This window comes from Peromyscus californicus, unplaced genomic scaffold (genome assembly GCF_007827085.1).
Source record: "Peromyscus californicus insignis strain IS unplaced genomic scaffold, ASM782708v3 Scaffold_9__1_contigs__length_137607984, whole genome shotgun sequence".
Lineage (NCBI taxonomy): Eukaryota > Metazoa > Chordata > Mammalia > Rodentia > Cricetidae > Peromyscus > Peromyscus californicus.
In genome coordinates, this window is record NW_026294617.1 from 99,551,238 (window position 1) to 99,578,375 (window position 27,138).

General features: G+C 46.2%; 1 protein-coding gene across 1 annotated transcript in view; it reads left to right on the forward strand.

Moving 5' to 3' along the window:
• Nucleotides 1–27,138, forward strand: part of Bcar3 (BCAR3 adaptor protein, NSP family member) — a 122,362-nt gene that overhangs the window by 12,566 nt on the left and 82,658 nt on the right. The window contains exon 3 of the mRNA XM_052730759.1: nucleotides 25,960–25,999. Coding sequence (XP_052586719.1) covers nucleotides 25,960–25,999 — 40 coding nt within the window. The remainder of the gene's footprint in view (nucleotides 1–25,959; nucleotides 26,000–27,138) is intronic.

Genomic DNA, 27,138 nt, shown 5'->3' on the forward strand with positions numbered 1-27,138 from the left:
CCTTGACAAAGCAAGATGTTGTCCCAGACACCGCCAATAAACCACCCTTTCCTCTCAGAGATAACCGGAAGATCTGCAGTGCACGGGGCCACCTCGGTGTCTATAGTTTGTGCATGTCACACCTGCCACCTCCCAGTTGCCGACTTTTCATATGTAGAGGAAAAACTGGCTTTTGAGTTTTAAAAATGTATCTAGTAGATTAGTAGATGCTGTTTAATAAAAGGTTCACTTATTGGGTGATTAGGGTAACGTTGGCTTTTTAATAACTCTGAGCATAAGAATGTCTCTAGAAAATAATAGCCCGTGGGTTGAGTTTTCCTAACGTTTGGAAATGCCCCCGTGATGTTCAGATGCAGCTGTTGTGGATGGGCTACTGTTTCCCAGAAATGGTGTATGGCCTGGCCCTGGTAGTCCCTGGTGTGCTGAGGCTAGGGCAGCTGGGTCAGAGGTGAACCTGTCCCTCAGCTTACACTGCTTCTCTCTTGAAGGAGACCGGAGAATGAGCTGCCCAGAGATCTACCAGCTGCCTGATGGTAGCCCTAAATCCTGTCCTGACAAGGAACTGGGGGGCTGGGATCTGTGCATTCCCAGCTGTTCTGGGAGAAAGGAAAAGATTTTTAAAAAAAAAAAACCAAAAAAAACTGATTGTAAACCACAACCAAGAAAATGACCAGAGAGTGACACAACCCAGTCCTTGTCAACTGAACTTCTTAAATCCCATCCCCTCCCCCCGGGGCAGACCTGCTCTAACTCGGGCTTCTTCCAGAATCACCCGTGCTATTTGGGAAGGGCCATGCTTTAATCTTAGCTGTTTACCTCCCACAGTATCTGCTAAGGCACACTGTAAATAGATCCACAGCTATGCCAGTGAATCTGCCAGCCATCCCAGTCTGTCCAGGATATGCACTCCAGAGAATCTGTAGTTTGCTTTTGTTCAGTGGAAAGAAAGGTTGTCTTCCGGGGATGCGGACTAGATGACCTCCACACCCTCAGGTCACAGCCACTCTGTGGGTTTTCATGGTCATCATCCAGCCTCTCCTATAGAACTGGAAGCAGAATATCAAACCGTCTCTGTAGGTGACCCAAGACAAGCTCACATTGTCTTGTTGAAGGATTGTGTTTTTATGTGTAAGCTATGGAGGGCTGAGGCACCGTCTGGTCTGTATAATCTATAGTTCCAGATTCACCTGCAAATAGATACCAGATTAGGGGACTCTTGTCAAAATAGCTCCTAACACAGATGAACTAGAGGCCTCAGTTCAGATGCCCGCCTCTGCCACTCAAGCAAGTGACTGGAGGAAATTCTAAATTATAAAATAGGTTTGAAAATAACCTCTCCTAAGTAGTGCTGTGATGGTTAACTGGTCCCCAGAGAGGAAGGTGTCGCTGACTTTCACAGCTAAGCCTGGGCCACCTGAGGATCACTGGGAAGTTCATGTTGCCGTGACTACCAAAGCTGCCAGAAATCTTAACACTGATTCCAACAGCCAGACCTGGTAGCTTTGTGGCATTAGGCACATTATTTGACTCTTTTGAATTACCACATTCTTACAGGGTAGCTCAAAGCAGGTATGGAGGAGGGGCCCAGGCTGGTAGATTTCCTTCCTTCCTCCAGGAAGGCAGAGCAGGGAGGCTCCTAATCCCCCTTGTGTAAGCTGAGATCACGTTCTAGGCCTGCAGCTACAGTAGGAGAAAGTTTCCCACGTGTTGATGGAGTTTGGCTAGGATTCCATCATCTAGGTCTGCCCCACAGCAATGTGCCTCAGCCAGCACTCGGTGTGTGGGGGTATAACCATCATCCAGGGTGGTGGTGAAATACCAGAACACCTTGGCCTTCTTTCGTGCGCTAAACAGAGCCTGGCTGTTCCCTGGGGACTGAGGCAGCCCTGCCTGATCGTTCTTGTGCTTAATGTGAGTCTGCTGTTCATTCTTCTGTGCATTTTATTAAGGTATCGTGTCAGATACCAGGGACCAGTGGAGAACAGAGGTGGCCCCTGTCCTTAGGGAGCACCCAGTTTAGGGGCCCTGGGATAAATGCATTGCTAAATACAAAAGGAAGTGTTGGGAAGATACCCTCAGAGGACCCTGACTTAGATTGGTGGTGACCGCTCCTCTAGGGTAGGGGACACTCGCAGATTAAAAACTTAAAGAAGGGGCTGGAGAGATGGCTCAGAGGTTAAGAGCACTGGCTGTTCTTCCAGAGGTCCTGAGTTCAATTCCCAGCACCCACATGGTGGCTCACAGCCATCTGTAATGAGATCTGGCTCCCTCTTCTGGCCTGCAGGGATACATGCAGACAGAACACTGTATACATAATAAATAAATAAATCTTTAAAAAAAAAAAAAAAAACTTAAAGAAAACATGAAATACTTCACTAGTAATTTTTACATTACTGTGTACCGAAAGGGTAATATCTTCGAAATGTGTTAAATAAAATATAGTATTAAAATGAACTCTACCTGTTGGCCTTTTTTCCCTTGACTATTATTAGGAGACTTTGAATCACCTGAGTGACTCATGGTGCGTTCCCATTGGACAGCGCCAGTCTAGACCTTCCTTAAGGAGTTTAGATCTCCTCTGTATGCAGAGGGGAGCCTTTGAGTACACGATCAGACCGGGTTTTAGAAGATGCCTTGTTTCTCTGTGGAGGACTGACTTAGGGAGACGGAGGGGTGAGGGGACAGGAGCTGGTTCTGCTCCTGAATGATAACAGAGGAGACAAAGCAGGTGGATTCAAGATTCACTTGGAAGCCAGGAGAGCTAGTACTTGTCTGTAATCTAGCACTTGGGAGGCCAAAGCAGGAGGATCTCAAAGTTTAAAGACAGTAAGAGTTAGAGGGTAAAAAAAAAAAAAAATCTATCTAGAAAAAAAATGGTCTGTAGAGTTTGACAAATGTACTGAGGGCTGAATGTGGTGGAGTTGAGGGGGGGATGGTCAGGTGTGGCTCTGGCAGTGGGGGGTTGGAGGTGGGAATGGAGGGGCGGGGTCATTACTATGATGGTAAAAGTAGGAGACTGAGGGAGGTGTCATTATTTTGGTTGGGTGCTTTTCCTTGAGGGAGGTGGTAGCTGATCTCTGGGAATGAAAACTTCTGTTTGGGGTGTGCCAAGTTGGAGGTGTGGAGATGGAGGACTTCCTTAATAGACAGGCAGTTGGCATCATGAACCTGGAGCTGTGGAGAGGGGTCTGGTCTAAAAAAATAAAAAGTCTGCACTGAACTGAAATTAAAGCCATGAGAGTAGACGCTGTCCCCAAGGGAAAGACCTCATGAAGGGGAGAAATCCTGGGATCCAGCCCTGAGGAATCACAGCATAGTGCATTCTGGGGTCAGCAAAGAAAGCTGAGTTTGTGGGCAGAGAAATGGATTTGAATCTGGAAAGGGTCATTCAAAGGGAGACCTTTTTGTGTTTTAGAAAAATTTTAGTAGGAAAAGATGAAATCTTTTCTGTTATATAGCCCTGACTGTCCTGGAACTTGCTGTGTACATCAGGCTGGCCTCAAACTCACAGAGATCTGCCTGCCTCTGCTTCTGCTGGGATAAAAGGCGTGTGCCACCATGCCTGGCTCAAGACTTTCTCATATAAGCTTTTGACAAAACAAAACACCTTTTTTGTTTGTTTGTTAGTTTTTTCGAGACAGGGTTTCTCTGTGTAGTTTTGGTGCCTGTTCTGTATCCCCCTCTGTAGACCAGGCTGGCCTTGAACTCACAGAGATCTGCGTGGCTCTGCCTCCCAAGTGCTGGGAATAAGGCATGTGCCACCACTGGCCAGCTCAAAACACACTTTTTTATAGATCCATTTCAATGAGCATTTTTTATTTGGTTAAAGCGGACGCACCTTCAGGGGCCAGCACATCTGTGAACCTGCGTCTGCATCTCAGGGACTATGCTTTAATGGCTCCAGCTATCCCCCCAGCTGATCCAGATGTGTCTATACTGCTGCCAAGGACAACTATGAGTATGGCCTGGCATTAAGTCATAAACTTACTTAAAACACTGAGGTGGTGGTAGTTGTTTTGTGGCTCTGTTTGTTTTGGTGACTAGATTGTGTGGTTAAGCATCAGCTTTGCAGATGAACAGCATCATGATGTATTGTCTAAGGTTAGACAAGTCTGTGTTGGCAGGCAGGCTTCCACCCGAAAAGTGATATCTGCTTTTCCAAATATTAGACAGGCAGCCCCCTTGAGAATGGCCATGGACCCCAGAAGGCAGATCTTATGTCTTCATATCTGGTTAGATGGAACTCTTTCTGAGAGGCCCCGACAGCAACTTAAAATCCTAGCACTTTTCTTCTGCCTTTGATACTTGAGAAGAAACCTTAGCAAAATATGCTCTTTTAGAAGGGGGTGGGGAAGAGGGAAGGAGGGGGGCAGGGTGAATGGGCCAGGGCGGGACCGAGGGAGGACAGATAGATACCAGCCAGACAATGCCTTTGCTGTCATCAAAGGTGCTGTGTTTGGGCTTCAACAGCCCGACGGGTCCTGATGCCAGACGGTGTGTGCCTGCCAAGAGACACGCTGGCCTTGATATGGCTTTTCTTGTTGTAACTCTATTCAGTCTGGAGACCGCCAAGTTAAAATTTCAGCAGTGACCTTTAGCTTAATGCTGTCCCTGGGATTCTGCTGGGCACAAGCTAACCCCAGCTTGGTGGTTTACCAACCAGTCCCTGCTTCCTATCAGTCTTGGATTCCTGTGTCAATTTCCTGTGTAGTAGAGGGGGCAAGAAACACAGAGGGTGCTATTGAAACGTGATGCTGATTGATGTTTTTCTTTTTTGTTTTTTAACTCAGGCATTGCTTCATTTTCAGATGAGCTAGAGACTGATGAGTAAGAATTGGCTTTTTGAGAGGAAGAGGCAGTTTTAGAAATACCCAGCCCTCTCACCCCTCCAAGGAGGGACCTGCATCCTCATCGCCAGCTTCTCTGGACTATAGAAAGAAAAATTCTCAAAGTTGAACGTGATGGCAGATGTGACCCCGTGGACTCAGGCTCCATGTGGGAAACTAAAATAGAGTCGTCTGACCCAGGTAGAGGGGGAGGAGGCACGTGACCTTCCAGGCGGTTCCTCCATGGAAGGAACTGTCTAAAAGGCCACTTCCAGCCCACGTATACTGGTTTAAAGGATCTCCTCCCCTACACACAAACAGACACACACACACACACACACACACACACACACACACACACACACATACACACACACACACACACACACACACACACACACACACACACACACGAACACAGCCCGAGTCCCTTCATGTTTTCATTCACAGTACTTTGACCCACCCTCAGGTACGAGGCTTTGTGCCAGGGACTGGAGACTCAGAGAGAGGCCGGGCTTTTTCCTAAGGAGTTCATAGGTCATGGAGAAAGATGCTGCTTTGAACCATCTGGTCTTCCCAGCATTGTTCTTCCCATCTTTGCATGCTCCTAACTTCCCACGACCACCAGGTAGCCCTCTGTTCCACTCAGTTAATCCTTCTGACCTCTGACCTTAACACCTGCCCAGGTATATCACACGAACACACCCCAACATGGTGTGGAGGTAATCTTTCCCTCGGGGCCTGCCTCTTCGGGCCTTCCACTGCCCACTGCCGCCATGGCATCCCAGCCTTGGATGTAGACCCCAGGAAAGGTCAGGTCATGCAACCAAGAACCATAGCAGGGGATGTCACCGGTCTGTGAAAGAAGCATCGTGCCGAGCAAGCGGGACTGTGAAAAATGCCATGGGTAACAAAAGGGCTTTCAGAAGTTATGGTTGGAACAATCAGGGCACAGAGGGGGCTCCAGAGAAACCAAATTGTTGGGCTTCTGTTCGGCTCACTCGAGGGGGGTGGGTACAGGAAATAACTGCTGTCATTGGGAAGGGGGTGGGTGGGAAGTGTACAGTCAGAATTGCTGGCCTGGAGCGGGTGAGGCCAGGAGAAGAGGCCCAGAGATCATGGAGACTGAGAGAGCCAGTACTGAGGGCACCCACAAGTACTGTCACGGGAGGGAATATTGGGGTGACAAAAGCCGCAGGAAGAATCTACAGATAGTTTTGTTTTTTTTTTGTTTCGTTTTGTATTTTATAAAGAAGGCAGGGGTTAAAACTGGTCTGCAAAATGTGCTAAGGCTTCGATATGGCGGGGTGTAGGAGAGGAACATTCCAGGTGTGGCTCTGGCGCCTGGGGGTGGGCCGATGACTGAGAAGGGAAGAATGGGAAAGAAGGAGGTCATGGTTTTTGTGGGTGATGTCCTTGGGGGAGATGGTGGTATCTGGTCTATGAGAATGAAGACTTAATGTTTGGGGTGTGCCAAGTTGGAGATGTACACATGTCTCAGGGGACTTCCTTTTAACAAAGCTAGCAGAGCTTTAATGAAAGCAAGCCATCCCTGACTTCCTGTGCTTGCTGGGATGAAAGTTTATAACAATGTTGAGAAGGCGTGCATGCAAATGTCAGCTGTTGGTGCCGTCTTCAGGGTGAGAGATTCGGGCTCCAGGATGGTATATGAAGTCTGCAGGGGGCTGTGTCCTCAGACCCCTTCTTATCAATTAAAAAAAAGCCGTTTAGACAACAATACTGGCATAGCAATCACCTGGGTGCCTGCTGTGAATCTTGGAGGCATACGAAGGATGTCCAGTGACAGACATGAGCCCCAGAAAAGGATGTTCAGATCCTGAAACAACACACCAAATTTAATTAAATAAGACTGTCGGGAGAGACAAAGACTTACACCGGAAGTCCAAAAACATTAATTACAAATTAAAAATATGGCGTTCAGATTAACTGCTTGCTGTGAGAAATATCCTAGGAGTTGGACCACGGTAGCCTCAGAATGAGTCAGGGGCATGCTACGGTTGTCCAAGAAAATTACTGTGATTTTAAGGGCATTAGTTGAAGCTCAGTATTCAGACCAAGGGAGGTCGTCACACATGACCGCACAGATCACATATGGTGGATGGTTTTAACTCTGACCTCAGAAACGCAAGATGATTCCTGTGCCCCAGCGCTTCACGCCTTTTTGGTGTGAAGACCTGTCGATTTAATCTTTAAGGAATAGACCTTACATTCTTCTGCATCGGTTATGAGGTAATCCTGGTGTCATGTGTTCACCCTGTGAGAATATTAAAAAGTCCTCACTTTGGCCAGGTGGTGGTGGTCAACAGCCGGTGATACACACCGTGACATCATCAGTAAGCATGTGGAGATATAGAAGAATGATTCTCATTTGTTTGTTCAAGCTGATGTGACAAAGATATCTCCCTACGTCGTGTGTTTCAAGTGTGCTAGTCCTTTGCCAGCAGCTGCATCCCTTTTGAAGGTAGCAAAGGCAAATTCAGACAGTATTTCCCAGTACCATTAATATTTCCCAGTATGATTAATCTCAGTATCAGAAACAACAAACAAAAAAATAAGAAACAGCCTTGTCAGTCTGGGCACAGCTGATACTTCCCCCCAAGATGTCATTGCTTCACTCGCTGGATCAGTGCTGGAGTTTGTTCTTTCTTTGAGAGAGTTGCTTTATAGTTCAAGCTGGCCTTCAACTCACTGTCCTTCTTCCTCAGCCTCCTGAGTGCTGGGATTACAAGTATGCATCACCATATGCAGCACCTGCCCTTTGTGAAACATCTGGTTCTTCTTCTTTTCCCAGCTAACAGACGGAAATTGTCCCGTGGTGAACTCTGTCCTCTGGGTTATTGCCCCAGTTAACTTCCTCCCTTGGCATTTCAAACATGCCCAGAGATTTTCCTGTTCGGCAGGAGCAGCCAGCCTGTCAACATCACTTCAGAAGCATCCGGTCTGTGGTGTAGGGAGGGAGGCAGTCTTCTGGCATGCATCGGGGATGGGTATTCTGTTGCTGAAGGAGCTCTCTGAGGCTGCCACACTTCAGTCTCGGGTCTGTGATGAAAGGCCTGGGTCTTCTGCATAATGCAGGCCACACACATATACACACTCATACAAACCAACTAACATTTATTGAGCAGTCCTGCCCTAGAGATGCAAGGATGGAGAGATTATGGAGCCTGTGCTCGGTATTTTCATAGTCCTGTAAAAGTGGCAGGGCACACAGTGTGTATTAAATTATTCTTGCCTTAAAACTTCAGATTTGGGGCCTGTAGAGATGGCTCACTGGTGAAGAGCACTTGTTGCTCTTCCAGAGGACACAGGTTTGATTCCCAACATCCACATGGTGGCTCACAACCATCTGTAGCTTTAATACCAGGGGATCTGATGTTTGCTTTCGACCTCTGTGGGCTCCAGGCTTGCATGTGGTGTACATACATACATGAAGCAAACACTCATATACACAAATAAATCTAAAGGGTTAAAAACTTTCTAATTTGTAAAAGAGGTGAACTGAGATGCTACTAATTCTTTGAGTTGTGGTTATGACCGCATAGAAAGAGTGGTCACAATTTGTGTGTGTGTGTGTGTGTGTGTGTGTGTGTGTGTGTGTGTGTGTGTGTGTACAAATGTTAGTAAGTTGGAGAATCAAGGCTTGATTCAGAGAATTTGTATTGATTGGAGTTGTAAAGAGATAGGGCTGGCAGGGTAGACAGGAACTCAGAACCACAGGTTGCCTCTAATGAAATAGAAAAGAAGATGTTGGACTTTTCTGTACATTACTCTTCTCTAATTGAACATTACAATTAAGTATATTATATAGTGACATGAAGGTACAATTCTATTGTAGTGGAAGGAAGAGTAGTAGGTTTAGAGTCTGTTGGCCATCTCCCCCTTCCTCCATCCCACCTTCCTCATCCCAGCCAAGACTCAGAGCTCAATGGAGCTTCAGGTGGAGAACCAGAGATTCTATTCCTGAGGTGCAGAAGCCCCCAAGTTACCAGTGGAAGGCTTTGTCCTAGTTCCTGATGTTTGTGGCATGCCCTGGTGCAGGGGTTGGTTAAGAAAGACTCCAGGTCTGCAGGATTGCTCCTTTTGGGGGCCCATTACTTTAGGTACACAGACCCAGCCTACTGGCTACACTTAAGTCTTCTTGGATTGTAATTCCACAATAAGCCCACAAAGCCTGTATCTCAGACTTATAAACCTTCTGGCTCCTGCCCTCAGGAAGTTTTTATTCTAAGATTTCATATGGTACTCTACTATCTAGATCCTTGCCCTACTTCCAAGAGCTTTGTAGATTTCCTCTGGGTTCTGTGCAGACAGTAATGTAGCACTTTTCTCATACTTGTGACAGAAACACCTCAGAAGGGAAAGGCTTTTGACTCATGGCTTCAGAGAGGGTTCGTCTACCAGGATGGGGAAAACATGGTCCAGCACTCGCAGCTGGGAGAGCTGGTCGCTCTGGGTTTTCATACCATGGACTGCCGAGGACAGCATGACCTCCAAAGACTTGCCTCCAGTGACTTACTTCCACCAGCCAGGCCCCACCATCTAAAGGTTCCACAGCCTCCCAGTATTCAAACCATGAGCCTGTGGGGGACATTTCCCATTCACATCCTAACGTCATTTATGAATTGACAGTTCGAGTCTCCCTTTGCCAGCTCTTGTACCTTTATTATTATTATTATTATTATTTTTTTTTTTGCTCCCTTAGCTATCTAGTCTAAGGCCTGCCAGACAATGGCAGACAGAAGCGGTCACTGGGGGGTGTCTTCCCCTTGTTTCTGATTGGTTGATGCAATGACTGACTGATTTTACTAATTCTAATACTTTATACGTGAGACTGACGCTAGCTGATAGGAGCCTTCCTTCAGATAGTTCTAGTTTACACATTTTACCTAAGATGCCATGAAATGATATTTTTAAAAGTATATACCCAATCAATTGGATGCCCCCAACTATTTTTCTCTTTCAATACATGAACGTGGCCAGTTGTATTATTAGAACTTCCCTTATTAAATTGACAATATCCCTGGAACAAATCTGACTTGACTGTATTTTTCATGTACTCTTAGCTTTGGTTTATCAGCATTTTGCTTGGACTTCTTTTTTATACAATGTGTGAAATCTGGCTTATGTATTTCCTCTTTCTTTTTTCCTTTTACTGACTTTGCTATCAAAATAACAGCATCTTCTTTGTCTGGTCTCTGGGAGAGTTTTATAGTTTTCAAGGACTAGATCATTTCAGTTTGGCAGAACTGACTATGTAGTAAAAGCGTCTAGTGCAGAGACTTTTCTTCCTGGGAGGTTTTGAACCGCTAACGCTGTGTTTCAGATGGTTGTGGGCGTCGGTGTTCTCTTTCTTCTTGGAGTCTGTTTTAGTGCTGTGTTTGTCCTCCCTCCACATATGTCTGGCTTTCCTAAGTTTCTAAACGCGTTTATAATTCTGCTGTTTCATTCCTGTGGTGTGTGTGCCTCCTTCTCTCCCTGTTTTCTCTGTCAGGGGTTGTCCCAGCGGACTCTGTCAAGAGCCAAGCTTGTCTGTTCCTTCATGCACTCAGGGTTCACCATTTAATTTCTGCCCATCTTTATCTCCATTTTGTATTTATTCTGTTGTGTTAGCTTAAACCAAACCCTTAATGAATTCCCAGTCTTTCTTTCCAAAAACAGGCACTTAGGGACACATACTTCCTTCTGAACTGGGTCCTTCTCTTACCATATCCTGTGTTCCGAAATATGCCTTGTAGTTGTGAGTTCAACTTCTTTCCAGTGTCTGTGTTTTATAATATAATGGGTTTATACCTACCTCTTATTCTAGACCCCTATAACCTTTGTGAACTAAAAACATGGATTTTTGTTACTATTTTATTTTGAAATTTTAAAAGAAATAGTCTAAGGCTGGGCATGGTAACATCTGCCTTTAATCCCAACACTTGGGAGGAAGAGGTAGGTGGATCTCTGGGAGTTCTAGACCAGGCAGAGCTACATAGTGAGACCCTGTACCGCCCCCCACCCCAACAAAACCAAACCAAAAAAACCCACAAAACCCCAAACAAACAACAAATAAATTCCACTCCTGTTCATTTAGAGGGTACTCTTAAACACCTTTGGATTAGACCGTGGAACAGCAGCGATGCCTGTCCTTGTCTTGAGCCTTTAAATACCAACCCTGGTCACTTTCCTCTTAACTTTTATATCACTGTTGTCCCATATCATAGGGGTTCTTATTTGTAAAAAGTATGTGAAAATACAATGCAAAACATAACATATTCAGCATTTTAGTATAGCATTGCGTTTATTGTAATGCACACATTAAAAACTTAAGAATCGTACATATGAATTGAATAGTGTGACGTTTTGATACATGTATACAGTGTGTCGTGTTTGAATCTGATTTCACACTAATGCTGGGGAGATGGCTCAGGGGGTAAGATGCTTGCTCCGTAAGCACACAGACCTAAGTTTGAGTCCCCAGCACCAGGTAAGAAAAGCCAGGTATGTCTGTGTGTCCCTCGCACTGTAGCACTGCAGCACCAGGGAGGGCGGAGACAGGGAGATTATGGGAGCCCATGGACAGGGGGATTATGGGAGCCCATGGACAGGGGGATTATGGGAGCCCAGTGGCCAACCAGCCAATGAGAAAGAAGAGTTTCAAGTTCAGTGAGAGACTGTGGTAGGGGAACATGGCATAGCACAGTGGAGAAAGACGTTAACAGCTTCCATAGGCACAGACATCTGCACACACGTGCACACCACACACACACACACACACACACACACACACACACACACACACACACACCCCATGTTAAATGTTACTGTCTCTGCATTTATTGTTGCCTTGCAGTGAAGTGTCTAATCCTTTCGGCTTTCTGAAATACAGAGCAGGTTATTGTCCCCTGCAGTTACCTCCCTGGACCATCCCGCTGTTCTCAGTGTGTAATTTAGTATCTGCTCATCAACCTGGCCCCGTCCCTTGCTCCAGCCTCCTCTCCCCAGCCCCGGAGAGCCATTGCTCTGCTCTCAGCTTTCCCACAACACCCTTTCTTGAATCTGTGTGAGGTCACGTGGTACACGTCTTTCTGTGCCTGCCTTGGTTCCTAGCCATTTCTAAGTGTGTCAGTAAGGGCCTTAACAGTGTTGGGCAGCCATCTTGTTTTCTTTCTTTCTTCTTTTTTTTTTTCATTATGGCTTTACCTCTTTTTTGTTTGTTTGTTTTTGTGTCTCTTTTATTTTAATTTTTTCATTTTACATACCAACCGCCGTTCACTCTCCATCCCCTCCTCCTGCTCCCCCCCACCTCCCTCCCAGTCTATCCCCCCATTCACTCCTCATAGAGGGTAAGGCCTCCCATGGGAGTCAACGAAGTCTGGCACATCAAGTTGAGGCTGGACCAGGCCCCTCCCCTCTGTATCATGACTGAGTAGGCATCCCACCATAGGGAGTGGGCTTCAGAAAGCCAGTTCCTGCACTAAGGATAAATCCTGGTCCCACTGCCAGGGGCCCCACAAACTGACCAAGCCACACAACTGTCACCCACATTCAGAGGGCCCAGTTTGGTCCCATGCAGGTTGCTTAGCCATTAGTTCAGTCCGTGAGCGCCCACTAGCTCTGGTCAGCTGTCTCTGGGGGTGTCCCCTTCCTGATCTTGACCCCCCACCCCCTGCTCATACAATTCCTCCTCTCTCTCTTTGACTGGACTCCAGGTGCTTGGCCCAGTGCCTGGCTGTGGATCTCTGCATCTGCTTCCATCAGTCACTGGATGAAGGCTCTATGATGACAGGATAGTCACCAATCTGATTACATGGGATGGCCAGTTCAGGCACCCTCTCCACTATTGCTAGTAGTCTTAGATGGGGTCATCCTTGTGGGTTCCTGGGGATCTTCCTAGCACCAGGTTTCTCCCTAACCCCGTGATGGTTCCCTCTATCAAGATATCTCTTTCATTTCTCTCCCTCTCTGTACCTCCCCCTACTCTACCATCCTGTTCCCTCATGTTCTCATCCCCCATCCCCTTCCCTCTGCCCCCGTCCCAGTTTACCCAGGAGATTTTATCTATTTCCCCTTCCCAGGGTGATCCATGCATGTCCCTCTTTGGGTCCTCCTTGTTACCTAGCGTCTCTGGGGCTGTGGATTGTAGCCTGGTGATCCTTTGCTTTACATCTAATATTCACTTGTGAGTGAGGACATGCCATGTTTTGTCTTCCTGGGTCTGGGTTACCTCACTCAGGATGGTTTTTTCTGAGACTCTCTTCATCTTACAGTATGTGTGCTAAACACTCTTAACTCTGCCTGCTTTCCTCCCCGATCAGAATGATCGCACGGATCATTTTACTTTCTGTCTCTCTGAATTTGCCTGCCCTGGGTCTCTCATGTACGTACGATCATACGCCCTGGGTCTCTCAAGTACGTACAGTCATACGCTATTTGTCCTTCTGTTACTGGCTTATTTCACACAACGTGATGTTTTCAAGGTTTAGCCATGCTGTAATATGTCAGAAATGCCCTCTTGAGACTAAATTATATCCCACTGGATGTCTATGCCCTATTGTGTTGGTCTTGTGCACATCTTGGCTTTTGTAAATGATGCTCCTAAGAACATGAATACATGAATATTTCCCTGAGAACTTGCTTTCAGTGTATATAGAGCTGTATATATAGAACTGAAAAGAGGGATTTTCATTACTGGCATATGGTACTTGTGCCATGGGCCTCATAGGCTCTATCATAATCTCACATCAAGAGCAGGATCCCTCACATAGCCCCATTCTCCAGCCTCATCTAGCTCACCTGGGTAATGACCATATTTTAAAGAAAACCAAATTGGGACCTCCATTCTGTCCTCAAAAATCCCTTGCAGCAGTACCCAGATCGGTGTTTGATTGAATCACTATAGGATGGGACTCTTGGTGGGAAGGGTGGGTGTCTTTAGAATTCTGCCCGCTGGTATGAGATTGTTGAGCTGACTGGTACCATTACAAACAGGTTTATAGGCCATGAGTATGACAGAGGAGGGTCTTCCTTTGAGGTAGTAGCAGTCCAGGGTGCCGAGTCAGGAAGGATCTCTGCTACCGTGTGGGGAGAAGGTTGCAGAGCCAGGGGGATGCAGGGAGGTCACTGCTGGAGCCCAACAAAATTAAGAGCTGTGAACTCTTGAACACTTGCAGTTCCCCAAACACGCTGTCATCTGTGCCCTCAGCTTTGTGCATGTGTCTCCTCTTGCCTGGAACATTTCTCATGGCCGCTCATCCTGTGACTTCCCCAGACTGCGCAGGCTTCAGTACAGCTTGTGTGTTGTTGGAAGGCTCTGCAGGGTACCCCACCCACCCATCCACACCCTCTCACCTACTGAAGCCAGAGACCTCCCTGAAAGTGAGGACTTTGTGTACCGTCCGTCCTGGGTGTGGCACACTGTAGGAAGGTGCAAAGGACATTTGTGGGATGGATTCAAGACGTGTGGGAGATGCTGAACATGAAGCAGGTATGGCATTCCTCTTAGGGGCTGGTCATGTGGAGGGGGAAGAAAGCATACAAATGGATATATACAGGGGATGGAGGAGTATACAGTGACCCGTGCAGGATGGGGTGCTGGCTCTGTAGATTTTGAGTACATGTGGAGCAGTTGGGTCTGATTTCTCACACTCTTCTATGATATAAAATAATGATCCCAATAAAAATGACTTATTTCGTTGTTGTTGCTGTTATATTTCAAAAGATTTCTAGTGGCACTGATAACCACTAATTATACATTTTTTTTAAAAAAGCAATCCTTAAGACATTTTGTAGACAGGTAGAACTCTGTGAGTTCAAGACTAACCTGGTTTACATAGCAAGTTCCGGGCCAGCCAAGGCCATATAGTGAGACCCTACCTTTAAAACAAACAAACAAACAAACAAACAAACAAACAAACAAACAAACGACATCCTGTGATTTAGGACAGAGCACTTCTCAGTTTGTACTAACCACTCCAGAACAATGGGGAGGCCTCTTTCAGTGAAATACCGCTTAAGAGGGGTAACTCAGAACAGCAAACACTCAGATCAAGTGTCCTATTAAGAGGAAGGAAATAGGGCTGGAGAGATGGCTCAGAGGTTAAGAGCACTGGCAGCTCTTCCAGAGGTCCTGAGTTCAATTCCCAGCAACCACATGGTGGCTCACAACCATCTGTAGTGAGATCTAGCACCCTCTTCTGTATACATAATAAATAAATAAATCTTTAAAAAAAAAAAAAAAAAAAAAAAAAAAAAAAAGAGGAAGGAAATAATCAATCTGGTTCCTAATGAGAAAGTAAATTGTAAGTGTATCATTTCCATGACTCAGACATTCCTGAAGTTGAAACTGTAAAACGTGAGATGCTTTTTAAATAACTTAGCTTGAGCAGAGAGTGAGGTTATCCACGATTTAATAAACTTAAAAATAAAATAATAAGAGTCTGGTCTCACCTCCTGTCATCTCTGCTGACCTTCTTGGTACACCAGCCTGCCCACCCACTAGGAAGGGCTGTGGCGCCTGCCAGACCCCCCATTTGTAACCAGAGATGCCACATCATGGACTCATGGAGTGGGGAGTCATAATTAGCATAAGCCAAAAATATTATTTTTACCCCTGCCCCCTTCGCTTAGATTGCCAAGACCCTCTGTTTGTTTTCTAGTGATCTCGCTTGGAGAATATAAATCTATGATTTGAGACTTCTGGCTCCAGTCTCATGTGAATAATTGGGTATTCTGTTTCAACTTAGAGGCATGTCTCTAAGGCCAACTGCTGTGCTCTCTGGCCCATTGGGAAGGGTATTTGTGTAGGAGAATGTTCGCTCCTTTCTGGTGAGCTAAGTGCGAGGGGTTGGCTGAGAAGGGAGTAGACACAATCTCCTGTGTCTAAATAAGTATCTTTTTAAAAATTGTTTTAGTTTTTAGAGTGCTAGTTTTTAAAGTATTTGGATGGGGGATTGAACCCAGGGTCTCATACATACTGCCACCGAGTTACAGTCCCAGCCCCAACCAGCCTGGTTTTCTGTTTCTATCCTTAATTATCCCCCACCCCATCTGTGTCTAACTAGGAGACTAGTTAAGGCGTCTTGATGCTTGATTGACTATATGAGCTGCTGTGATCCCCTCCCAGGACGGAACTTCGTCGTCCTCGCTGGGTTCATTTGAGGATGTGGCCAAGGGGGACTTTGGTTGTGTTCTCTCTCTGCTCTCAAGGCCTTTCAGATGAGGAAAGCAGAATAATCGGAGGGACTGCCAAATCACCCCTTGGAAGATCCCCCAAGCTGCTTGCCAGGATTTCCTTCCCATCCTGCTCAGAGCGCCTTCCCGTCCATCCATGCAGAGAAGCGTGAGCTGACATGCTCCATGCTGATGTCTTCCATGTGCCAGCTCAGAGCCATGCTGACAAGGGCTGGGGAGATCTGCTCTGATTTCCTGAACACCAAGTGTCTTCTCTTGGCTTCACCTTTTGTAGGAGAATCGGGAAAGCGGGAGTGGTAGACAGTTCTGATTGTCTTTTGGCCTCTGCTGTCCAGACAGCTGTACAACTGACTCTTTCAGCTGCTGCTTCTCAGAGTGGGGGTTGGACATGATCGCTTGCTAGATGCCATGTGATATTATCAGTTAGAGGTTCAAACACTAATCCTCCCCCTATCTCTCTGTTAATCTGTAAGTTGGGAGAAATACCACTTGCTTCCCAGGAGTATGATTAAATATTACAGTTTCTTTCTTTCTTTCTTTCTTTCTTTTTTTTTTTTTGGACAGGGTTTCACTGTTGCCTTGGCTAGCCCCGGAACTTCCTATGTAGACGAGGCTGACCTCAAATTCTCAGAGATCTGCTTGCCTCTGCCTCGCAGAGTGCTGAAATGAAGGTGTCGGTCATTATGCCTGACTCCCCTGAAACATTTTAGCACACGTTAAATGTTTTGTTGTTTTATAGAAAGACAGCCCCCACCCTCATGCCCTAGCTTTTCTGCCTGGGAGAGACTTGCCCAGCGCCCGACTCTGACAAATGACTACCACCCTTCCCTCCTGTGTCCTGGGAAGGTGCTTTCCCCATCTTCAGATGGTCTTGATGAGTGGAAAGCACTTCCTTAAGTGAGGCTGACATCTTCCTGTGGGCCCACCCGGCCCCCTCGTCTAAACAGAACAGTTGATCTTTCTTGCACAGACATTGAGCTGTGAGGTGACAGTCTTGTCCACTCTCTCCTCAAGTGCATTCTTTACAGGCTAAATATCTTACGTGTCAAGACCTCCTCCTCCTCCTGCTCAGTCCTGATTTTTCTGGCTGGCCTCAGTGAACCAGCATTTCATCTATTCCTGTCCTTTCACCTCTAGTATATTAGTAAATCTTCCAGACATGTTCCAACAAGCAGCTCCTACCTCCTTTTCGTCTGGCCCAGGATCGATCCCTCCAGATCCTTGATCATCTCATCTCTCTATTTCATGATGTAAATATGATCATCTAAATCTGATGATTATAAACTTTCCATCTTTCCCACCATCTATTTATGTAAGTACATTTTTAAAATTACAGGTTAAAATTGTATTCATTTTATTTGGTTAGATTTTTATCCTTCACTTGAACTATTTGGGGAGAAGACAGGCAACCAAATTAATGTTATCTGATGCACTGCTCAGACTTGTACTATATATAAATTTGTGTATCAGGCACTGTTTAAAAATATTTTGATAAATTAATGTCATCCTTATTTGGTATTCTCAACTCCTATGATCTCAGAGCTGTTATTATTCCCACATTACAGATGACAAAACCAAGACACAGAGAGATTTCGTTCACATGGCAAATTGGGCCCAGGTTCTCACGGTTCATAGCTTGTGCATGAAATCCGTTAGCATGACTGCCTGTCCCATGAACTAGCCCTGCTGGGTTTCTGTAACTCGAATGTTAAATGATCTTTTAATTAAAAAAAAAAAACCCAGACCCAGATATTGGGGTGAATGCTGCAAGATCAGAGAAGCAGAGCAAGCCACAGCCATCATCTCTCCTCAGCCTGAAAGAGCCTCAGCTGATAGGCTTCTAGCCGAATGAGCTTCCTCAGCCAAAAAGCCTTAGTTCCTGTCTCCTCACGCCTTATATACCTTTCTCCACCCACCATATTACTTACTTCCTAGTGCTGGGATTAAAGGCGCCTGACCCCCAAATACTAGGATTAAAGGTGTGTTTCACCACTGCCTGGCTCTGTTTCTCTCCTAGACTGGATCAATCTCATGTAGTCCAGGGTGGCTTTAAACTCACAGAGATTCAGCTGGACCTCTGCCTTCGAGTGCTAGGATTAAAGGTGTGTGCCACCACTGCCTGGCCTCTACGTTTAATCTAGTGGCTTGTTCTGTTCTCTGATCTTCAGGCGAAGTTTATTAGGGTACACAATCTATCATCAGGTTTCCTTCATGTGCCCGTTGATCACTGTGCTGTGAAGCCACAGTAACAGTGTCACCAGCATGGCGGCTGGGCTGGAGCGCTTCATCAGGGCTTTCTAGGTCATCAGGGGTTGCTTTGCCTTTGATGGGGTGATGTTAGTTCAGTTTGAAACTAAACTACTTTACTGACTTCTTGTAAGTTGTTTTGCCGTAGCAATATCATGACCTCTCAGTTCTCGTACTGAAATCCAGATAAAATTTAGCTACTGCATTCCTCAGACCAGCTCAGCTGTTTAGCATATCGCAAGGGGAAATACAGTCATGTGCTGGGATTGGAGCCTCTTATTTTAGACGGAACTTTCTGTAATCTAGATCTGCCCTTCCAACCATATCTGGGTATAAAATTCCTCCCTTTTCCCCCTTTGAGCTGGAACGTTCTTTGCTCCGGTCTCCCGCAATGCGTGTTGATATTCACTGCATTCCAAACCTCAAGCCTTGGGAAAGGGGGTACATATCCAGAACTTTCTCTACCAGGTGCTATGCCCCGTGGCTCCTAAGCCAGTGCCAGCTGCAGGGTCCCCCAAGAAATGGGGTCACCCAGGTGCTGGGTGGTCTCTGCTCTCCCTCAGGTAGGCCTCAGTGAGAATGCCTCTTTAATGTCGCAGGGGGAAGCTTGACCAGCCACTTGGAACAGTGCATAGCAGTGATGTGGACTACAGTGACCTGGGGCCAGGCTCCACTAGGGCCAGCTTCCTGGAGGAAGGACTCAGAAGAGTCACCTTCCTGGAGGAAGGACTCAGAAGGGGCCGGTTCTCAGATGAACCATGCCTGGGGAAGAGCAGCCTTGGCCAGAATAATGACTGCCTTTCTCAGGAAGGAGAGGAAGATGGGGTTCCTTAAGTACTTTGGGGTTTCCAAATAGCTGATCCTTAGCTCTGCCCCTGAAACACTGGAGATTCTATTAGGAATTAGGAATTTTAGTCACTGGTGTGGAGGAAATTGAAGCAAGTGCTCACTGATGCGTCAGAGATGAGAGGAAATCAAACCTCCAAGCTGGTTAGCCATCTCATGGGAAAATGCTTCTGTTTTCCTTTTCCTTGTCTCCTCTGCTTGAAGCCTTGGTCGTTAAGGAAGAGCCTTTGGGATTGTCTGTAGTGAGGTCCTGGGAGAGCCTTTGGGGTTATCTGCAGTGAGGCTCCCGGGAGAGCCTTTGGGGTTGTCTGCAGTGAGGCTCCCGGGAGAGCCTTTGGGGTTGTCTGCAGTGAGGCTCCTGGGAGAGCCTTTGGGGTTGTCTGCAGTGAGGCTCCTGGGAGAGCCTTTGGGGTTGTCTGCAGTGAGGTCCTGGGAGAGCCTTTGGGATTGTCTGCAGTGAGGTCCTGGGAGAGCCTTTGGGGTTGTCTGCAGTGAGGTCCTGGGAGAGCCTTTGGGGTTGTCTGCAGTGAGGTCCTGGGAGAGCCTTTGGGGTTGTCTATAGTGAGGCTCCTGGGAGAGCCTTTGGGGTTGTCTGCAGTGAGGTTCCTGGGAGAGCCTTTGGGGTTGTCTGCAGTGAGGCTCCTGGGAGAGCCTTTGGGATTGTCTATAGTGAGGTTCCTGGGAGAGCCTTGGGGTTCTCTGCAGTGAGGCTCCTGGAAGAGCATCCCCCCTCTTCACTCTTTAGTGCGCATCCTCCACTTGTCGTGAGCGACTAAGCAACACAAAGTATCTAGTTAGACTGCATCTTGTCCCCTCTTTTAACTCTCAGTCAATAAAGCTGAACTCGGAACCCCAAAAGCCTTAACTTCATTGCTGACATTTGCAGGGAGTGGCTCTGGATGACTTGTGCATGATTTCTTCCGACTCAAAGTTGTTCACGCACTGCTATGGAATGTTTGGGTGACTTGTGCTAATTTTCACATCGAAAATAGTCCACTGACACGAAGATATTTCAGGGTCTTGAGCAGATAATCTCAAAAATGACTTCCAAAAATGCATACACTTATTGCACTGCTGGCCTGTGAAGCTGTGTCTGGGGGGACCTTACCAGTAAGTGCACCTCAAATTTCCTTTGCCACTTTAGTCCGTAAAGCATGGCCAAATAACAAAGGAAGGGTCTCTTTGGAAGATGGGTGTCCTTCTCTTTGGAAGTGTTTTGTAGACCATCACTCACTGCAGTAGAACTTGGGATATGTGGCGGCAGAAACGATCTGTAATTGGGATGTGTAGGATGAGAGCTAGTGACCACACATGGCATTGAGCACTTGGACATTTTACTCAACTTTAAATGGTCACTGGGACTAGTGACAACCACACTGAATAACAAGGCTTTAGAAGGAGGCCATTGACCTGTGATGTGGAGCGCATCGTATTGCACTGATGTGAGCTCTTGCTTAGTAAACCCAATCCTGAGTTCAGTTCCCAGCACCATAAAAATAGAAATGGCAGGGAAAAAAAAGGAAGGGAAGAAAGAGTAGAAAAGAAAGGAAGAAAGAGAAAAGAAAGAATTTTATATGAAATAGATGAATTTAGTGGGCCAGAGAGATGGCTCAGTATTTAAAAGCACTTACTGTTCTTCCAGAAGACCCAGGTTCAATTCCCAGCACCCACATGGTGGCTCACAACTATCTGCAACTCCAATTCCAGTGGATCTAGTGCCCTCTTCTGACCTCCATGGGCACTGCATGCACATGGTGCACATACATACATGCAGGGAAACATTCATACACATAAAATAAATCTTGAATAGATGAATGTTGTCTCCTAAGAACAAGCATCCCTGTGCATGGTGCTAGCCAAGCAACAGTTGTATTTTTAAAGGTGTTTGAGGTGTTTTTGGTGCCTGATTAAAATGCAAGCTTGTTACTGCAGAATGAGAAGCACAGAAGACCTCTCACTTAAGACGTTCTGCTAAGCCCATGAAGCTGTACTTGGCTCTACCCAGGACTTGTTGATGGCTTGGGTCTTGGCCATCATAATACCCCCTTCCATGATGTCTGCCTTTAACAGGTGGTAGAGGCGTTGACACGTGCTCCGTTGCACGTTGAAGATGGTGTGTGACTTGCGTCATAGATGATGAGAGTTCTGTAAGGTGAAGTAGAGTGAGAAGAAGTCGAAGGTGACGAGGAAATGCTGGAGCTGGAGCTGTGTTAGATTGCTTAGTAGAAGCAGGGTTTGAAGGACAGAAGCTGACGTGTGTGTGCAGTGCTGCCCAGTGAGAGCTGAGGAAGACTGACGAGCACCATGGGAGTGGGGTCTCCAGAGTCCTGATGGTACTTTAAAACAGCCATCTAAGGTATGCAGCATGTTATGATGGGATACATACAGATAGTTAAAAGGTTACTATAATCAGGCAAATTGACACATCATCATCTCATATAGTTACCATAATTTCTTTCTTTATTTTCAAGGGAAGAGCAGCAAAAAAAAAAATCTCTTCATTTACTATGAATCCCAGATGCAGTCCAGTTTTATTATCTGTGGGCCTGGTGTTACAGCAGAGAAATCTAAGTGTTGAACACTTGGCTGATACATGCATATTTGTGTGCATGAGTGCACACACACACACTTCTTTTGGAATGAAAGTTCTTGAAGTGTGATCTTGAGCTGGGAGAGCTTCTATAATAGCTAGTCCATTTTCATAATGGTACTCGGATGCCACTGACCTTTCCTCTTTGTGACGACATTCGCAGTGACCATGGTAGAGGAAATGGCTGATACCTCAGGACAGAGCTCGCCATAGTCTTCATCTCTGTGCCGTCAGTTACACGAGACTGCTTTTATTTTAAAATGTCTGATGAAAAGGTTAAAACTTTATGAATTTTATTACTAGGTTTCATTCTTTAAAAAAATATTTATTCACATGTGTGTGCCCTCGTGTGTATGTATGTGTGTGTGTGTGTATGTGTGTGTGTGTGTGTGTGTGTGTGTGTGCATGCATGCGCTCATGCGCATGTGCATGCCTCATTGTGTGCAGTGTCCTTGGGGACCAGAAAAGATTGTCAAATCCCCTGAAGCCAAAGGTACAGGCAGTTGTGAGCTGCCCCAGTGCTGGGAAACTGTCCTCTGGAAGAGAAGTGTGGCCATCACCCCAGCCTCTAGACCTCAGGTCTTAAATAGCCTTTTCATACTTCTGAGACAGGAAGCAGAAAGCGTGTGAGGGGCTCTTTTTCTCAGGGAGGGTGCTCACTGCAGCCAGCAGAGCCTCAGGGGTCACCGAGGCCCCACACACCACCCAGCCACGCTGGTTACACAGACAGCCCCTTCCAATAGAGTTTGAGGTTTAGCCTGAGACCTGACTGGGCGAGTGAAGTGAGTTTTCACACACACACACTTCTAGAAAGAGAGAGAAGTGCTGTAGCTTTCAAGGGTAAGGGCATATTGCAGCCAAGGAGGTAAGAAGGGCAAAGATTCCAGACAAAATTCTAAGCAAAATTATGAAATCGAGACTTGGGGCCTAAAACATTCCATTGTCACAGCACTGCTTAAAAAAAAAAAAGTTGAAGTCACAAATCATGACATTATGGCCTTGGTATTTGACAGATACTTTCCTGAAAATGAATGACACCCAAGGAAAATATCTGATACCGTTCATTGCCAATTGTGGGGGTGGGGGAGGGGAGAAAGAAACAAAAACAAGAATTTAATCTTTGAGTGAAAATTAGAAGTTTTGAAAACGTATCTTTCACCATGAAACTGACAGTCTCTGGTACTTAATAATTTCCCCAGTGAGGTCAGTGGTGATGGTTACAAACAAATTTAGTGTGTGTGTGTGTGTGTGTGTGTGTGTGTGTGTGTGTGTGTGTGTGTGGTGTTGTTGTTGTAAACAAATGTAGTGTGTGTGTTGTTGTTGTTGTTGTTGGTAGTGGTGGTTTTGCTGGAATATTTGAGTCAAGATTTGGGAGATCTGTAAAATTCATTCAAAAAACCCAGTGCTTCCCAGAGTTACTGGTCACAGAATCACACATTCTAGATAAAGGATACTCAAAGCATGAGAGTAAGACGCTAAATCTTTGGCTCCATATACTTACACCTAACCCATACAAAAATACCACTAGCTAGCCTGTCATGAGTTCAAGGCCTGCCTGGGATGCAAAGTGAGACTATCTAAAAACGTCAAGAGGAGGAGAAAAGCTGAAGTGGTAGCTACCACTCACTAACGTGTTTTGATTTTGTTGTATTTTCTAAGACAGGGGCTCACTAAGGTGTCCAGGCTGGCTATGAACCTGTGGTCACTCTTCGGCTTCAGCTGCCTGACTTTTGGTATCAGAGCAGATATCTGTAATTATACTATCTGTAATTGTAATTATGTAGTTGTAATATCTGTAATTTCTTAGGGGTCTGTTAAAGTGACCTTTCCTTTGCCGCTTACATATCTGTGCATCTGGCTTTTCTCCCTTCATTTAAAACAGCACATAACACATCATTCATGGAATGCAGTAGACTTGAATTCAGCTGAATCCTACAAAGCCCATGAAAAGATCCACAAAACTAAATGATGTCATCCTCACTAAATCTTTACAGTGTAAACACAACTGTTTTTAATGTAAATAGAGTAGCTTTTAAATTTGCATTTATTTTATTATGGTGTGTGTGTGTGCACACCACAGTGCACATACAGAGGTCAGAGGTCAGCTCTGTAGAGTCAGTTCTCTCCTTTCACCTTGGCCTTGAACTCAGGTCTCAGGTCTTTAGGCCTGTGCTGCAAGCACCTTTACCCTTTACAACATCCCCCTAGCTCACCAGTCCTGTAATGGACTTTCTCTTCTCCTCTGTTTTTCTTTCCTTTCCTTTCCTTTTCTTTTCTTCTTTCCTTTCCTTTTCCTTCCTTCCTTCCTTCCTTCCTTCCTTCCTTCCTTCCTTCCTTCTTTCTTTTCTTTCTTTCTTTTTTTTTGAGACAGAGTCCCTCTACATAGCCCTGGTTCTCCTGGATGGGCTTTCTCAATTTGATAAGATATTTTGAAGTTTCTCAGTTTTAATTTCTAATATCAATAATTAATAAATACTAAAAAGTTTGAAAGCCATCCATTTCAACAGGACATATCATTGTTTTTTGTGTTTTAATCCATGTGTTAGGGCATGTGTGTGTATGAAGTAAGTTTTAAAATGTACATGGAATAGAAAGATGGAGAGGATGGAAGTTAGCATTGTAGTTACCAACTCCCAGAGTTGGGCCACTGGGCCTGTAAGCTCCAGACGTCAAGTGAGTAAACCCCAAGTTTTAAGAACTTAAATGGAGGAATTCAGGCAAAAGGCTGCTGACAGTTCTGGTCACTGGCAGGGTGTTCCCATGGAAGCAAGGCTTGATGACATGACTGCACTCCAGAGCATGACACTTTCCAGAGTGAGTCTGGCACCAACTTCTCAGCGACCTGCACAAGGAGGTAGTGATGTCACAGCAGGTAGACTCCAGATGCCTGGCAAAACACTCCCCCCGCCCCCCCCCCCCCCCCCCCCCCCCCCCCCCCCCGCAGACTGTGTTCCTCTGCTGAAAGCTTGGAGAGGTTTGAGTTCACACCTGTCTTCAATGGGAACATACCCTGTTACTGAAAGCTTAGGCCCTGCGTGGATCCTTTGACCCCACAAAGGACTCAGTCGGAACCTATTTGCCTGCCCAGCAGCACCTTGAACAGCGTCCTGTCTCTGTGCCACATGCTCTGAACAGTCACAGCAGCGTGAGGAATAGGATTCATCGTCACAGCAGGGTCATCATATCCTTGACCTGTAGGATGGAACACTGTGTCCCCAACAGTGGCCTGGCAGTCATTCATGTCCTTGGCCTCAGGGGCGGGCTCACCCTCCCAAGGCAGCAGCTGCCTATGGGTTTCCCTGTGTTCCTAGGGCGGTCTTTCTGTCTCTGCTAAGAAGCCCTCCTGCTCTTCAGAGATTGGCCTTGCAGGCTGTAGAGCCTTCCGGTTCTTCGTAAGTGATCTCCCATCTGTCCAAATGTGTTGCTCTGTTGAAGCTTAAGTCTGTGAAGCAGTTGTCCTTTTCACATTGTGCGTCTCACTGAAACCACACGAGCTCAGAAAGGGCTAGATCTGGTGTCTCCCCTTTCTTCTCCTGTACCTCCCCATCTGTAGTAAGTCACCCTCCCCGGCACCACCCCTGCCGTCTACTTCTGATATCTGCCCAGCCCTTATGGAGGATTTTGGCAGACACAAAGTGGACATTAGATCGAGTGACGTACTAGGGCACTAAAAGATATGCGGCCGAGTCACTCAGGTTTACACAAGTGGGTGGGAAGGATTAGTGATAAGAAGAAGAGAAAGATGTTCTTGAGAAGCAGAGCTGTGCACGAGGACCCAGGGGCTGGCCAGCTGCCCGCCTGCCAGGACCTCCGTTTTCACAGTGGTCTGCTGTGGTTGTCTGGGCATTAACCCAGAGGACCTCAGTGCTGGAAAGGGCTGCATGTTTGAGCATCCGATGCTGCCCTCTCTCTCCTCTGCTCTTCTGGGGCTCTGGTTTCACACTTGAGGCTACTTTTAAATGTTTGTGTGCACTTAGAGTCACCACTGTATATATAAAACACTGTAACTTCCTGAGACCTGGATTTGGCTGGAAAGGATGATACATCTGGACTAAGCTCATGGCTGTTCTCTCTCTCATGAGATGAATCTGGTTTCATCCTGACTTCCTTGTGTGATGGGCATACCATCTGGGAATTGGGGGCAGCAGCTCACCAACTTAAATGAAGAGAGGCAATAATGTTGGCTGTATTTCACTCAGCATCAATGTGCATTGTTCTAACTGTCTCATATCTTTCCCTCTGTTCTCCTTTCAGGGATCCGTATCTTCTGGACCCAACTCTGGAATATGTGAAGGTAGGAAAGCAGGGTTTAGCATGTAGTTATGACTCTGGGTAACAGACTTCCTGCTCTAACAGCCCTGCCAAATGCTGCCTGCAGTCTGGCTTATGTAGAGAGCTGGCCACACCACCCGAAACAACCAGAGGAAAACTGGCTCTCATGAGCCTTTGGTAAGCTTGGGAAGGGTCTCTATTGTTCTGTGAGAGTCTATGGTCTCTCCTCCATGTTTTAAAATTCGGAGTCACGGGTTTGTTTTTGTTTCTGTTTTATAAGTTCTGGCTTACACTCAGTAATACCTCCAAAGAGGTCTGGAGTCAGCACCATATAATCAAACTCATTATTGTGGCACTGATATAATACTCACACTGGATAAACAGCTAGCAGAGGATTTTATGTGTCCAAATCACATCTTGCCACCGAGTGAAGTCATTCTGTTCTGTTGTTGAGTGAATTCTTTTTTTGATCTCTTAGTTTTCAGATTTGGAGGATTTGGGCGGGGCTTAGAAAGGCATTGTGGACCAAGCTTTATCTTGGGTGGGAGGAGGAAGGCCCTGGGTTTTAGAGTTTCTGGTCTTTTCTGTTGCAACAGCCCTGCCCCCTCTCCTCAGGAACTAACTTAGGGCCAAGCAGTAACACTGCCCCTCAGTGGGGCTCACAGTCAGTGCTGTCTGGCTGCCCAGTCCTTCTAGACTGTCTGTCTTTCCCTTCTTCCCTCTTCCTACAGAGGAGAGGCATGGTCTGTCACACTTGGATTTGTGACAAAGGCTCTTGCTGTTGGAATCAGGGCAGGAGTTAGGTTGTCTGATCTCTTCCTGAGGACCCATGGCCTATCTTCTTTATTCCGTATTCAGAGCATATAGGCCTGCTGCTCGTATAGTTCTGGCATTCCCTCCTTTTCGACCAGAGGGTAGATGGGAGGTGGAGAAAGTTCCAGTCCAATTGCCTGGTCATGTGGAGCAGTGGTGAGGGAGTGTGTGGTGATGGAGGAGGGGATAATTTCTTCCCCTTTCATTCTCTCTCTCTCTCTCTCTCTCTCTCTCTCTCTCTCTCTCTCTCTCTCTCTCTCTGGTGGGGGGTTTCTCTGTGTAGCCCTGACTGTCCTCGAACTCACTCTGTAGACCAGACTGGCCTTGAACTCATTGAGATCCACCTTC